This window comes from Scyliorhinus canicula, chromosome 26, assembly GCF_902713615.1.
Source record: "Scyliorhinus canicula chromosome 26, sScyCan1.1, whole genome shotgun sequence".
Lineage (NCBI taxonomy): Eukaryota > Metazoa > Chordata > Chondrichthyes > Carcharhiniformes > Scyliorhinidae > Scyliorhinus > Scyliorhinus canicula.
The window spans coordinates 2,403,537-2,419,333 of NC_052171.1; the positions used below are offsets into that span (position 1 = coordinate 2,403,537).

At 42.2% G+C, this 15,797-nt stretch overlaps 1 protein-coding gene across 1 annotated transcript in view; it reads left to right on the forward strand.

Moving 5' to 3' along the window:
- zgc:152830 (uncharacterized protein LOC767682 homolog) overlaps nt 1-15,797 on the forward strand; it is a 52,711-nt gene that overhangs the window by 21,149 nt on the left and 15,765 nt on the right. The window contains exons 7-13 of the mRNA XM_038785164.1: nt 1,995-2,119; nt 2,531-2,630; nt 4,432-4,507; nt 6,144-6,229; nt 9,413-9,517; nt 10,717-10,792; nt 11,226-11,344. Of these exons, the coding sequence (XP_038641092.1) occupies nt 1,995-2,119; nt 2,531-2,630; nt 4,432-4,507; nt 6,144-6,229; nt 9,413-9,517; nt 10,717-10,792; nt 11,226-11,344 (687 nt within the window). The remainder of the gene's footprint in view (nt 1-1,994; nt 2,120-2,530; nt 2,631-4,431; nt 4,508-6,143; nt 6,230-9,412; nt 9,518-10,716; nt 10,793-11,225; nt 11,345-15,797) is intronic.

The window sequence follows — 15,797 nt, forward strand, 5'->3', positions numbered from 1 at the left end:
GGAGTACAGGCCTGAACTGCTTAATCCCTCTTGATAAGACAATCCCCTCATCTCTGGAATCAATCTAGTGAGCATCCTCTGATGCAACTACATCTGCCCTCCAATAATGGTGCCAAAGCTGCATACTGTACTCCAGGTACAGTCTCACCAACACTTCCCTACTTTTATACTCTATGCCTTTAGCTATAAAGGCCAAATATCTATTTGCCTTCCTCATTAGCTGCTCCACCTGCCTGAACCGAAACACTCTGAAGTTTCTCTCCATTTTGATAATACACTGCCTTCCTACTTTTTTTTTACCAAAATGGATAACCTCACACGAAGCCACATTAAACTCTTGGTGCAGATGTGATGTTGTACGAAGTAAATAATGGCATGATGGGAAAACTGGTCAACTACTGGGTACAGTGTAAGAAAAGCTGACTTCGCATGACCTAAAGCCTGAATAAGATCAGAGAAGGTCAAGCTGTTCCGAAATGCCTGGGCTCCGTATAAATTCTGATAAATATAACTCGTCATAACCCAAAGCAGTCTAAATACGACAAGATAGGGTCAGAACACGTCTCCTCCGATTCTTAAACATGCGATCAAAGGACAAGATAATGGTATGAGACATAGAGTCCTGAAAGGTCAGCAAGGTGACACCTGTTTTATGATATTGCTTATGTTTGTACTTCTGATCGAATTCCTGACCAAGCTGTAGTCACGTAATCCTGATTCTGATAATGTATAAATACTGAGCTGATTCTCTGTGAAAGCGCGAACTTGAGAAGGAAACAGCAGTTTTGCTGACTGCTCTCTGACTTCAAGTTCCAGCCATTTCTGCATGCAGTTGTAATTTGTAAATAAAGCTTTGTTATGTTTTCTTAACGAGCATTGTTGAATCTTTCTATGACAGTCCAGAAGCGGGAAAAATATTGACTTTAGCTCAGAGATAGCATCTACCTCTGGACTGGAAGCTCTGAGCTTAAGTCCCTCTTCAGGACTTAATGACCACTGTAGGTGCAACAGGTTGATTTTTCAGCCTGCAATCCTTCAAATATTATTGCATGGTAAGAGCTGGAGAGTTTCTTGATTAGCTTGAAACTACTGCGATAATTTGCCAAATACCATAATGGACCAGCCATGGCAATTCATAATCGCTGTTGGAGGGTATTTTCTGATACTGGACAATGATATAAATTATAGGTGGCGCTGTAGCTACATTTGTGCTCCTATATTACGTTTGAATAGTTCTGATGAGAAAAAGGTACTCATTGGTTTAGATGCCTGTTTACAAGAAGTGATTTGTAGAAATAGATAGTGTATACACAATGCTTGTTAATATCAGAAAGGACACAAAATTGCTGTTAGCTATTTTAGCAATATTAAAGACAGAAAATGGCTGAACTAGCCACTTTCCTTTAACAATAAGTTACAAACTGTAAACTACCTCATGAGAACCTAGGGAATATTTCAACAGCTGCTGATAACAGCTTCACAGAACAAGAAGTACTATATGTCCTTGATAAGCTCAAGGACTCCAGCTGCAGACAGGACATCATTTTGTTAATCTTGAGTGACTTTTTCATGAAGTTAGGGGCAAGTAAGACAACACACACTTTAACCATATCTGTGATAACTGGGATGCTAAGAAAATTGATTGACTGCATGTGATGAAGTGTGACGCGAATATAGTTGATTGATTGTATGTAAATAAGAATACATCTAATTCCGCCCCTTGAATCTGTATATTAACCCATGTGAGCCTCAGCTCAAGTGAGAAAAGGTGTTGTCAATAGGCTGCGGCGTCTCGGGCCTCTTCTCCCAGAATTCAGATATAATAAACTGCTTTTTACTTATAATCAGGCCTTCGTGTTAATATTTTCACCTCTAACAGTCGCCAACATGGGACCTGAAAGGAGAGGTGTATTGACTGATTCTGATCTCCATTAAAATTATCTGGAGAGTCTTGCCTGACAGGTGAAGTAATTCCATCATTGATGTTTATGCAGCCATTGGAGATTCGTGAGAGATACCCAGAGAAGGCCACAAAAATCGATTATTTGGGTGTATGGGCCTCCAGTCAGGAGGAAGGGACAAAACTTGTGCGGTTGTCATCGGCGCTAGAAAGAGGCAGGTAAGGTTCATGCATGTTTGAAAGTAACCTTGTCTGGGAAAAATAAAGTCTCTTATTTTGTTGCTGACCTCGCTAACTTTAATACAAATTTGCTTCACACCTAGATTAATTCAAAGACTGCTTTGACCTATTTAGAATCCAAAGGATTTTTTATGCTTCTTGACTTGCATTATTACTTGTATGATCAATAATGCTCTCCGCAATGCTCCCTCGGTAATTTGAATTGTTTTATTTTCCTTGTCCGAAGTGAAATTGTGATTACAAGAATACATCTGAATTGGCGGCAGAAAATCTATAGGTCTGGTGGATCATATTAGCTTAATTCCTGTCAAGTTTTTGTTTAATTTGTTTAATTACTTGCTATGCGATATCGACTATCTGAACTAAGATCACCCATCTTTCTTTTTCCAGAATTGTATGCAGAGATATTGGTGGATCTGACCCAGAGCGAATGGCAGCTCCAAAAGTGGCTGACTATGTTCAGGGTATTTTTAGTAATTCTGTTGTCTCTGTAAGTTTTCACTGAAGTAGTGTTTCTTTGTTTTGTGAAACATCAAAGCATGGCCCCTTTTTTTCCTCTGTACAGTATACATTCCTTTTGAAATTGGCATGAAATAGATTTTTAAAATGATGCAGCCCCAGCCATTGATTAAAACTCATTTACATGATGCGAGTGTGCTGGCAAGCCCAGAATCTATTGCCTATCCTGGATTGCCGTTGGAAAAAGTTGCGGTAAACTGCCTTCCTGAACCACTGTAGTTCCTGTGATTTCAGTGCACCCACAGTGCTGTTCAGGGAGGGAGTTGCAGGATTTGACCCATAGGGTGAAGGAATGGCGATATACTTTCCAGTCAGGATGTTGTGTGGCTCAGAGGGGAACTGACGGGTGGTGGTTTTTCATTTATCTGCTACCCTTATCCATCTTGATGCTAGTAGTTGTGTGTTTTCAAGGTGCTTCTGCTTTGAGTTCCTGAAGTGCATGTTGTGGATGGTATACACTATTCATCAGTGCTGCAGGGAGTGAATGTTTACCCTTGTCAAGCTTGCTGCTTTGTCCTGGATGGTGCCACGCTTCTTGGGTGTTGTTGGAGCTGTTGAGAATGCAGTCCAGTGCTGGTCCAATGAGTAAATTTTGGACTTGGACAGATTTTTAAATGGTAATGGGTTGAAGGGTGATGGAGAACTGGCAGGATGATGGAGTTGAAGCCAGGATGAGATCAGCCATGATTGTATTGAACAGTGGAACAGGCTCAAGAGGCTAAACTTCCTGCTCCTACTTCTGATATTCTGAGAAAGAACTATTCTGTCTGATTTCACCATCCACCTCTTGGTCTGTAGCCCTGTAAATAATATCACCTCCAGCACAAATCTGTTGTTCTTGATTAATAAGGGGATTTCTTGATTAATATGGTGATCAGGAATTATGGGGAGATGCCAAGAGAATAGGAATGAGGAACATATCAGCCATGATCGAATGGTGGAGCAGGCTCAATGGGCCAATGGTGTAATTCTGCTCCTATATCTTATGAGGTGAGTTACTGGATGCAGGATTGCTAACATATAATCTGTTCTTTTAGCTACAGTCCAGTTTTTAGCCCATAGTTAAAGCCCCGTATGTTGGTGGGGGATTGAGCAATGCCCTTGAATGTCAAGGGGCAGTGGTTTGATTCTCTATTGTTGGAGATGGTCATTTCCTGGCACTGAGTGGCAAGTGACATTTCTATATTAAACATCAGCCCAAGCTGAATATTGTCCAGTCGCTGCACAAGGATATCTGAACTGATTCAGTATCTGAGCAATAATGAATGGTGCTGGACATTGTCTAATCGGTAACGAAGATCACCACTTCTAATCTTGCAGGAGGCGGAGGGGAGAGACATCGGTAAAGCATCTTAAAATGGTTGGCCTAAGGGCGTTACCTTGAAAAGTGATGTCCTGGGACTGAAATGATTGACCTCCGACCACTTTCTGTGCTCGGTTTGAGAGTGAGAGTTTGGAGTTTTGAACTGTCCCAGATAAATAGTTAAACTTTCTTTGATGAATGTTAAGTAACTTGTGTGTTTGAATCTTGTCTCTGTTACAAGTTCACACAATTGAATTCCGCTTTCGGTTGTGACTCTTGTCACTTATGCATTTCAATGTTTTTCTCAAAAAGCAGGATTAATAAATTGTTTTTCAATAAATAAATGCTGCAAACCATTTTGAAGAAGTCCATGAACGATGTGAAATGTTTAAATTTCTGTCTTTGAATTTTTTTGAATTCCATCAACGTCAACAAGCCAGTACAAATTGCTGATCTTTTCTGCTGCTAGGTTTCAGTGATTAGTGATTTAACAACACTGGAAGAGGAGTACCCGTGCTTGGCAGCAGTCAATCGCTGTGCCAAAGGTAAAGTTGGTGGATAGACTGAATTGAATCTTCTTTATTTTTCCTAAAGATGAGATATGTTGCTGTTCAGCTGTTCCACACTGGAATCCATTTGAACCAGAAGTTCACATTCTTTGAATTCTGACTCTCAATACCCATTTAGTTTGAGTTTCTGTTGCCTCCCAAGAATTTTTAGTCTCAAAAATTTCTGGAGTCTTTCTAATTGCCATTTTTGTTTTTCATCTGTTGAGCATGTCACAAAATTGTCACGGCTAATAAGCACTTGGCAGTGAGTGGTTGAATGCTGTCAAAACTTTTGCTTCATTACAATCAATAATCAATTCCGTATATACTGGTGTTTGTTATAACAGCTACTTGCTCTCCCATTGTTTCTGATTTGAGGTGTAAAACTGACATTGGCAGATAACCACATTTAGCAAATAGTGGTCCCCATCAGTTGCTGTGCTTTTTATTTAATAAAAAAAAGGGAGTCATTAATTTCAAGTAGTCGTGGAGTTTAAATTCACACTGAATTAGGATTGCGTTGTAATGATTTTTTTCCAGAGGCTTTTGTCTCTACATAATTTGGCTTGAATAATTGTTCCAACTGAGGAATAGGAGGTCACATTATTTCACCTACATCGTGTGAAGAAGGGGAACCCACCTTGATACACGTGACTCACAGCAGTGAACTGTGGTTCATTTGCACTGACAGCTTTGACGTATGCATGCAAAAGTGTTGACGTAATTTAGTAAGTGTGGGATTTGGTAAAGGGGTTATCGAGCTGTTTGGGTCCAGGAGATGGATATTCATGTAGTGCTATATTTCATATCTTCATGCACCTTTTGAGCTGAAGATTCAAACTAATCTACAGCCATAAATATCCAGAATTGACAAAACTAGAAATACTCAGCAGGACAAAGTCTGTGAAAAATTAATTTTGGTCTGTCAAAGGACTGCTCTGATCTCAGGAATAGTCTTATATTTGAAATGTTAACTGACATTAGTTTCTTCAGACATTCCCTGACCACCTGAATATTTCCAGTTGATATTTGTTTTCAGATTGGTGGTGTCAGAACTCTGTTTGCTTAATGCCCTGGATACTTTGCTAACTTGTTGAACTAGTCATGGTGGGATGGTTTAAACTGTTTCAGAGAGGATTGAAATTGGCAACTGCTTCCCTGCAGCCCTAAAATAAAATTTACAGTATTTCACTTGCTCCAGATGGAATGATGTCCAGAGTACGGCAGCTGACCAGTTAATATTGCAACTCAGCAGTAACTACCTCTGTCCAAACATGTTTATGGTTCATGTTCCTCCCCCACCCCCACCAATGTTTTTTGTGTATTGCAAACCTTGCAAACACTTGCATTCAATTCATTCCTTAATTTCCCACCGTAGTCTCCTAAAGTGTACGATAATTCATCACTAGGCAAAGACCAAGCCCAAGACCTCCCTATTCTGTAAAGTATATTTGCATGCCTTTCTGCGATGGTTTAAAACAATAAAAATATTGTTCTTATCATCATCTGAATTTAGAAAAGCCTTTGATCCAAAACTACATGCTAATTCTGTCACTACCATCCTGCTCCCAACTGGTCTAAGTTTCACTGTTACACCAAATACTGATATTATTTCTCCCTGAAACCCCTACAGATGTAGTGCGTCATCAAGCACGAGTTATTGAGCTGCAATATACAGGAGAGGGTATCATTGACAAAACACTCATGTTTGTTGGCAAGGTAAGAGTACAGTGATAAAGCAGCAGGCCGGTGCTTCATGTGCTGTTTTTAATTGTCTCAGGGATGTGGCAACCTGATATTTGTACTACATTTCTCTGTATTTGCAATGGTTATATGCACATTTTATCTCCTATTGAAGAATTCGACCAAGCTCGCAACATGTCTAAATACCATGGATTAGCAATCAACAAAGCCAATAGAATGTTCCTCTACATGAGCCTTAGTATAATTCATCGTCAGACCACAGTGTAGTTGCATATGCAGTTCTGGTCAGCGAGACATTGAAATACCGATCACTGTGCAGCAATAGAAGAGAAATGCATGAAGATGTGGGTTAAGTAATCTGAATGTTATTGTTCTTCCTTTTATATAGCTGGCGACAGGAACAACTGTAATTTTATATTGTGGTCACGCCAGGATATTCTGTCAGGGGTGGCGGTGCATGTCATTGTGATGCCTCCTTTGCCTTTGAATCGGGTATTGAGTTTTGTGTTTCATGGTTGTTGAGGGTGACCATAGTCCTGCACACAGGACACGTTTTAGTTTTCCACTTGTGCATTAGGTTATCTGCATTTGCCTTGGTTTGCATGGAAACAGTTTAGGAATGCCCGTGAGCTTCGTGGGATATCAAAATGAGAGACCCTCTTTATCGGCATTTTCATGAGATGTTTGTTCGTTGCCGTACAAAGTTGCTGCAGATGAAATGCGGTGACTTGTGTTCGGACGGTTTGTTTGAGTCTCATTTCTGGAAGTACTGAGACATGATGTTGAGATTCCTGTTCAATGTTGTTGAAGGTGGTGGTGGCTGTTTGCAGGCAAGATTGTCCGTATGTCGAAATTTGCGTGACTTCGGTGGCAATATGGTCCTCGTGGATGTTAACCGGCTTTGGTTTCTGTACTGATCATCATGGCAATCCATCGCTGAGTCAACTTCAACACCAAGGCGGACATGTGGCCATCTATTTCTCCGTATCGTACAAAGCAGGTCTAGAGTTTTAGTGCAGCGAATGATACTTGTCGATTTCCGGATCAGGCTTTTAATCCAGACCATGTCACAGGCCAATGACGAAACGACGAAAGTTGCACCAAAACTGGCCTCTTGCATTGTGAGGGCAAGAGCTTGCTTGGAGCAAGTATCATTTGGTTACAGGCCCTCATTTGCTTGAGCGATTGCGGCCTGGCCAAGAGGTTTACTTCACTGTAGAATTCGGTGTTCTGTGAGTTTGTCACTCCATGCACAGAAGTGTTGCTGGATCATCAATTGGCTTGCAAGGTTTCAACTAGCTCATAGAATTTACAGTGCAGAAGGAGACCATTCGGCCCATCTAGTCTGCACCAGTTCTTGGACAGAGCCTAAGCCCATACTCCAACCTATCCCCATATCTCTATCCTATCTCCGTATCCCCACCTAACCTTTTTGGACACTAAGGGCAATTTAGCATAGCCAATCCACCTAACCTGCACATCTTTGGAGTGTGGGAGGAAAATGGAGCACCTGGAGGAAACCCATGCAGACACAGGGAGAACATGCAGACTCTGCACAGACAGTGACCCAAGCCGGGAATCGAACCTGGATCCTAGAGCTGTGAAGCAACTGTGCTAACCATTGTGCTACCGTGCTGTTCAGACCATTGTCTCCTGCCATGCCTTTCTTTGACTGCTGCTAGTCCTCACTTCACTGTACTTAGGTTGATGGGGGTGGGAACTTGTGGAGGGATCAAGGCCATCGCCCAGCATAGTTGACAATGTACGTCGCTCTTCATGATCTTGTTGAGGTATTTTAGTGGGTTGGGGGTTTGCATTTGTCCTTTTGGGACCTAGTATTCTTTTGGATTAGTAGCTCCAACACTATTCCAAACGGTCCAGGCGTTGTGACGAGTACGCAAAGTTCAGGACTTTCATGCACTCAATCCATTGCTGGCATCTGACTGAATCTACAGATTTCAGCAGGTCTTTTACAACATGTGGGCTGCCAGATAATGAGCACATCCTGAAGCCTCACGGGATGCCCTTTTTGATGGGAGCAGTAAGAAGACCAATAAACGAAGGATAACATTCTGAACTCTTTGGGATTCAAATTTCCATTTTATTGTGGGGTAAGGGTGCCATTTAATTTTACTGTTGTTACGAAGCCCTGGTCTTGTGCCTGGTCGATTCCAGATCCTGGAGTCCCAACGCAAGTGAATTAACCAATAACTCGTATGACATTTGCAGAATCTTTGGACCTTAACTGCCCAGTAATTAATATCCTCTAGGTTTGTAAGTTGAATGCAACTTTTATTTATCACAGAAACAAAGTTGAAATATGCAGTAATTATAATCCTTCAGGATTTCTTCAGTGCATCCTTTTTTCCCAGTATGAGTAAGGTTTAGAGTCTCATTAGGTGTAGCCTACATTGACTTTCCTGCAGTTTTAAAACACTGAACTCTCGCCTTTCCTGGAGTGATGAGACGCTTTGTTTCTTCAGACCTTACTCTCATCCCTGGAGTGGTCAGTAGGCTCTTTTCAGCGATCAAACATTCGCAGGCATTTTTGAGAGAAAGAGTTGGCCAGATCTCTTCATGCAGAAACTACAGCTGGGGTCCTTAACCTCCACTTGTCAGATTTCAAAAACTGAAAGTTAAAATGGAATCTTGTCTCACTGAGGAACGTGCCAGAGACAGGAGAACCAGAAACAATCACCGTCTGCCCCTGAACAGGACCCAGCCCTTGTTGTTAGATCATTGACCACCAGCCAAGCACATCTTTCTATTTGAATTAAAGGGTAAATTACTTCGCTTTAAAGTTATTAATTATCCATGGACCAAAATTGGAATCATGAAAAATAACCAATTGAAAAGAGAACAAGGGAACAAACAGGATTCGACCAAGAGGATCCTTCCACTGTAGTGTAGGGTAAGGGTTAGTAGAAACACATTTCAGACTGTGTATTTCATCCTTCTGTCCTTAGTAGCTTGCATGGGCTTGAATGTTGCGTGGTGCTGTGGAAAATGTTAGAATCATTTATGAACTGTCAAACTTTTGGTGTTCTGCATTGATCAAGTGAGAACAATTCCTCAGTCAGCCTTTTATTGAAAATAAATTTTACAGAGTAGTTGACTGAAAACTGTAACATTTGCTTTATCCAATGTAAGTTTTGCGTTGGGAAGTCTGATATTGCTCAAATATTTTCTTGTCTTCAGGGGGTAACTTATGATACTGGTGGTGCAGACATTAAAGCTGGTGGTTTCATGGCAGGGATGCACAGAGACAAATGTGGAGCTGCTGCCGTTGCAGGGTTCTTTCAGGTATTTTCTCCAACTGCCTTTTTTCCATGAGGATCTGTTTATTTGTAATTGATATCTATAACTTGGCTGAGCCATGCTTTTGCTTCTCTGTCTGTTGCTGTGCACTCTGCAGTAGCAGGGTGTTGGCTTATATCGCTATTTCTCTTCCAGAGAGAAACCAATCCATTTCGTTTTTTTACAGAAATGGCATTGACTGCCATTCACAAATAATGTTAGTTGCAGTTGTAAAGGTGACTGACGACCCCAACAAGCCCACCTGTTTGAAAGGTACAATTAATGTTCAGAGTTGTAATACTCCTGACAACAGTCAAAGGGAATTTGTTCAATTCAGAGGCAAAATTCCAGAGAGGTAGTTGAGCTTGCAACATGGTATGGCTGTCAGCAAGTACACACAGTAGCGAGAAGGGGATAGCCAATGGCCTGAATGGTAGGCCCAACAGACTAAGTTCAGATACACTGGTCCGAGACAAGCAAGCCTACCCCCAATCTCCTTGTCTCAGACCAGTGTATTTGAACTTGGCTGTTTAAATTCCCATCGGCTCTGGCTGTTGACTGTGGTTTGATTTGAAGTGTCCAATTCTGTGTTGGGCCTATGATTTAGGGCATTGGTTATCTGGCCACCATGTGTGCATGGGTAATGCACCCTTCTTGAAGCTGTATGGACTTGTTGACAGCCATATGGTGGGCAGCACAGTGGTTAACACAGTTGTTTCACAGCTCCAGGGTCCCAGGTTCGATTCCTGGCTTGGGTCTGTCTGTGTGGAGTGTGCACATCCTCCCCCTGTCTGCATGGGTTTCCTCTGGGAGATCCGGTTTCCTCACCCAGTCCAAAAATGTGCAGGTTGGGTGATTGGCCAGGATAAATTGCCCTTGGTGACCAAAAGGTTAGGTAAGGTCACAGGGCTAGGTTGGGGCGTGGGCTTAAGTAGGGTGCTCTTTCCAAGGGCCGGTTCAGACTCGATGGGCCGGATGTCGTCCTCCTGCACTGTTGATATCATGTTGCAATATCATCTGGCTCTCTGGAATTTTGCCTCTGAATTGGATAAACTGCCTTTGACTGTTGTCGGGAGCATTTCAATTCGGAACATTAATTCTTCCTGAAGCAACTTTGAATGTTTTAGTATGATCGGGTGCTACATAAATACATGCTTACTTCAGACAGTACAGTTATACTAATTTGAAATTGCCTTCCAACACAGGTGCTATCCATTTTGAAACCCAAAGGAATAAAAGTAATTGGTGCAATGACAATGGTTCGGAACAGTGTTGGTTCAGGTAATGTGAATCTCAAAATGTATGGTCTCCACAAGCATGCCATTTTTGGAACAGTTTGCCATTTTGCTGTTCCATTTTACTGAGCTGCAACAAGTGTTAAATTTGGTTGCATCAATACTTCTTGCCACTCGGGTGCCGTGCTGTTTTACCACTAGATCATAATGAAAACATGACGAACAAATTTCCTGTTTTGCAAGAAGCTCTGAAAGTTTGCCAAGATGTTTGTGCTGTCATTGTCCATTTCAGATCCGAGCAAACGGAAACACAACAAAACATTAGATGGCAATGGTTTCCATTTCCGGCTTGGTGTCTGCCTCCAAGATTCTACTAAACCATTTGAGGCCTCTGTCACTGTTCAATCTGTGTTAACACTATACGCAAGCAATTATGTTTTGCTGTCTGAACCATATAGATTTGCTTTCTTTTGGTCTAGATTGTTATGTAGCAGATGAGCTGATCATATCTCGTGCTCAGAGAAGAATTCGGATTGGAAATACAGATGCAGAGGGGCGGATGGCAATGGTAGACTTGCTGTGTTCCATGAAGGAAAAGGTGTGTGTTGTTCTACAATACTAGTTGGTCAGAAAATCTTGATTTATTCCTTTTTGAAGTTCGAAAATAAAGGAGGAGAAGTTTCACTTCCTAACGACACAAGACCTTTTGGAAAATCTTTGTTTATCTGGTGGGGTGGAGAGAGATTCTTTAGAAGTCTTGGTTTAGTGGAAGACTGTTCTCTGGTTTGAATCATACACTGAAGGCTGGTGACAAAAGGGAGGAGAAATGGACTGAACATTTTTATATAAATGTACTGATGAGATCAATATCATCTCGAGAGTTTTCTACAAGCTGGCTACTTTAAGTTAAAGCTGAACCAGTTTGTTTATTTGACTTGTTGCCCAGGTTGCCAATTAAAACAGAATGACACTTTGTTCACCTGAGGCATATATGCCACGTATTCCCATAATTGGCAATTTCATGACCAATAATACCGTCCATCTCTGAGAAACAATGGAGAACCTTGTCCAAATTACTTTAATGTTCCAGTACAGTTGCACCTGTGACTAATGCGTTGTCCAGACTCGCAATGATCCTTTCAATACATTTTCCATTACTCTTTGGAAAATTGCACAGGCAGACTACACTCAAAGGGCAGACTGCTGTACCTGTGTAGGCCTTTATTTTTACCTCCAGCCCTGGGGTTCTCTCTGCCGTGTTAAAACGTTATCTTTGCAGCATAACGGACAGTTAAGTGTTGAAGTGTTATGCCACTAGGATTACCAGTCTTGGTGTACAAAGGATATACAAGGCTCTTAATCACCCCACAATTGTGAGCTCTACAGGCAGTCAGTAATATCACTGTCTGTCGATCAGAATCAGTGACGGTTTCACCTGGAAAATGTAACTCGTGTGTACAGTATCAAATCCTCTGCGCTCACGTCGAACTTGTCCAACCTTCCGAACAAAGGCATTTTTGCAATCAAAAAATACATTTACTCCAACCTTAGTCTAGAAGGAGAAAGGAGGTAATTGTTTGCATGACGGTGTAGCGGCATCAGCAGGCACCCAGTTTTATCCACGTCCCCAGTCAGACGAATCAAGCCGTTGGAAGAACACTATGCTTATTGTGAAGCAATTATACTTACAATAGATAGGGCAGCATGGTGGCCTAGTGGTTAGCACAACCGCCCCACGGCGCTGAGGTCCCAGGTTCGATCCTGGCTCTGGGTCACTGGCCGTGTGGAGTTTGCACGTTCTCCCCGTGTCTGCGTGGGTTTCGCCCCCACAACCCAAAAATGTGCAGAGTAGGTGGATTGGCCACGCTAAATTGCCCCTTAATTGGAAAAAATAATTGGCTAATCTAAATTTAAAAAAAAAAAATACTTACAATAGACATCAGATCCCAGCCAAGTCTGCGCTGTTGGTTCCATCTGGCCATCATTTTATATAGAACTCGATCATAAATGTCCTCTGGGCAGCACAGTAGCACAAATGGATAGCACTGTGGCTTCACAGCACCAAAGTCCCAGCTTTCATTCCCTGCTGGGTCTCTGTCTGTGCGGAGTGTCTGTAGATTTCTTCCGGGTGCTCCGGTTTCCTTCCACAGTCCAGAGACGTGCAGGTTAGGTGGATTAGCCATGATAAATTGCCCTTAGTGTCCAAAAAGTTTAGGAGGGGTTATTGGGTTACGGGGATAGGGTGGAAGTGAGGGCTTAAGTGGGTCTGTGCAGACTTGATGGGCTGAATGGCCTCCTGCACTGTATGTTCTATGGGTCCTCTCCCCTTTAGCGGAGGAACACGTACTCCGCTGGACTCATGGGGCGACTGATATCTCCAACCCCGTCGGTCTCGTGCAGGTTATAACAGACAAAGTGAGAAATTACAGGCCAGTCAGCAATGTCAGCCAAGGAATAACTTCGGAAGCATTTTGAAGACATCATAGCGCAGTGCGAGGATAAATTCAAGTTTATTATCACAGGTTATCAGACAGAGTCAACCTGGTTTTGTGAAATGAAAATATATATATATTTTTAAAAAATATTTTTATTGAATTTTTTACATGGTATGATTGCAAATATACACACAAAACCAAAGGAAGTAAAAACACTTAATGAGAAAGGTTTTCTTTCCCCACCTTTTTTTAAAAATGGGGTGGGAGGGGCACCTGTGTGGTGCCCCTGATGCTGTTCACACTTGGTTAGTTTTTTTTATCTCTGTACAGTTGCATCAGCCATGGATCGTTCCTTCTTCCCTTTCTTTCTTTCTTTCTTTCTTTCTTTCTTTCTTTCTTTCTTTCTTTCTTTCTATCTTTCTCTTTTCGCCTTACTATGTTTGTTGTGACCATTATCCTCACCTGTGCTTTCCCCCCAGTTTGTGTTCCTGTCTTTTTTCTCCCTTCTGTTTCCCCTTGATCTCTGCTACCCCCTTTCTTTCTTGTTGGGTTTGGCTACCGCTTTTTGTTCCCCTGGACACCCCTGCCTTGGCTACTTTTTCCTGGCTACTTATTTGTTGGCCACAAAAAGGTCTTGGAACAGTCGGTTGAATGGCTCCCATGTTTTGAGGAAGCCATCTTCCAATCGAACGATGGTGAATTCCATTTTCCAAGAGAAATTCCGAGAGGTCGGACAGCCAGTCTTTAGGTGGTGCTGCTGACCGCCAGCCGAGCAGGATTCTACAACGGGCATTCAGGGAGGCAAAAGCAAGGGCGTCGGCCCTCCTCCCCATGAAGAGATCTGGCTGGTCTGATATCCCAAAGACCGCCATTTTCGGGTTTGGCTCCACCCTCATCCCCACCACTTTAGACATCGCCTCGAAGAGGGCTGTCCAGTCCCCGGCAAGTCTGGGGCAAGACCATGAACTGTTATAACCTGCCTGCTTACCACTGGCTCGGGACTAATGACAATCCCACAATCCTATGGAAGTATGAGCTTCCCCAATGAGGGTGGCGGAGAAATCATTAGCAGTCTCCCTGCATAAATAGAGCTGGCCAGTTTGGAACCAGCAGAGCGAGAGGAGTGAGCAGCAAGGGAAGATGCTGCTGCTGTGTGTGTGTGTGTGTGTGCGTGCGTGCGTGTGTCCCACACACAATTACCCTAATGTATTTTGCAGTGATGTGGATAAAGAGGATCTGATGCATTCCAGAAGGCATTGGATATGGTTTCTGGATTTGCTGATGACCAAGATGGGAAATTAAATTATGAGCGGACACCAGGGAGCTTCAAAGGATTCTAATCGGATAAGTAAGCAAGTGAAGATCTGACAAATGCAATATATTGTGGAAATTATATTTTTTTGACAGGTAGAAGAAAACAAAGCATATTAGCGAAATGGTGAGATTACAGAACTGAGATGCAGAGGAGTCTGGGTGTCCTCGTGCATGAATCACAAAAGAAACGTTTGCAGTTTCAGCAAGAAATTAGGAAAGCCAATATAATGTTATCCTTGTATTAAAGGGAAATTCAATACAAATATAGGGAGTTAATGCTCCCGTTCCAATGGGCATTGAGATGACATCTGAAATATTGTCTGCAGCATTGAGATTACATCTGGGAGTACTGTATGTAGTATTGGTCTCTTTATTTGAACAAAGATGCAAATGCATTAGAAACAGTTCAGAGAAGGTTTCCCAGACTCAAACTTGGAATGGGAGGATGCGCTTATAAGGAAAGGTGGGACAGGCTAGGCTTGTATCTACTCCAGTTTAAGGGGTGACTTGATTGAACCATATACAATCCAGAGGGGTCTGGCAGTGGATGTGGCAAGGGTGTGTGTTTTTTTTTGTGGGAGAATCTAAAACTAGGGGCACTGTTTCAACAAATAAGGAATTACCATTTCAGACTGATGAATTGTTTTCTGAATGCTGTCAGAATTTTGGACTCTCTTCCTCAAAAGAGCTGGTGGAAGCAGTCTTTAAATATTTGAAGGCAGGGATAGATAGATAGATTCTTGATGAGCAAGGGAGGTGCAAAATCACTGGGGGTAGCAATGTGGAGTTAAGAGAAAATTCACATCAGCCATTATCTTATTGAATCGAGGAGCAGACTGCAGGGACCAAGTGGTCTGCTGCTGCTAATTCACATGCTCATGTGAAAGCTTTCTCCAAGCACACCTAACATGGCGAAACCAATGCTTAAATGTCTGCCACTTATTTTAATATCTCAACTGCTCGTGAAATGATACAGCACCAAAGGAGGCAATTCAACCATGCCGACCTTCAGCTTTTCTAAAGAGCTGATGAAATTTTCTCTTTCCTGGTACCTGAGCAAAGGTGGCATTTGAAGGATTTATCCAGTTCCCTTTTGAATGTTGATGTTGATGATTTGGCTTGCACCACTGTTTGAGGTAATGTATTGCAGAGCATAATCTGCTACAAAAAATGACCCCAATAAGACATTGGAGCAGAATTAGGACACTCGATCCATGGAGTCTGCTCCACCATTCAATAGAACATAGAACATTACAGCGCAGTACAGGCCCTTCGGCCCTCAATGTTGCGCCGACCTGTGAA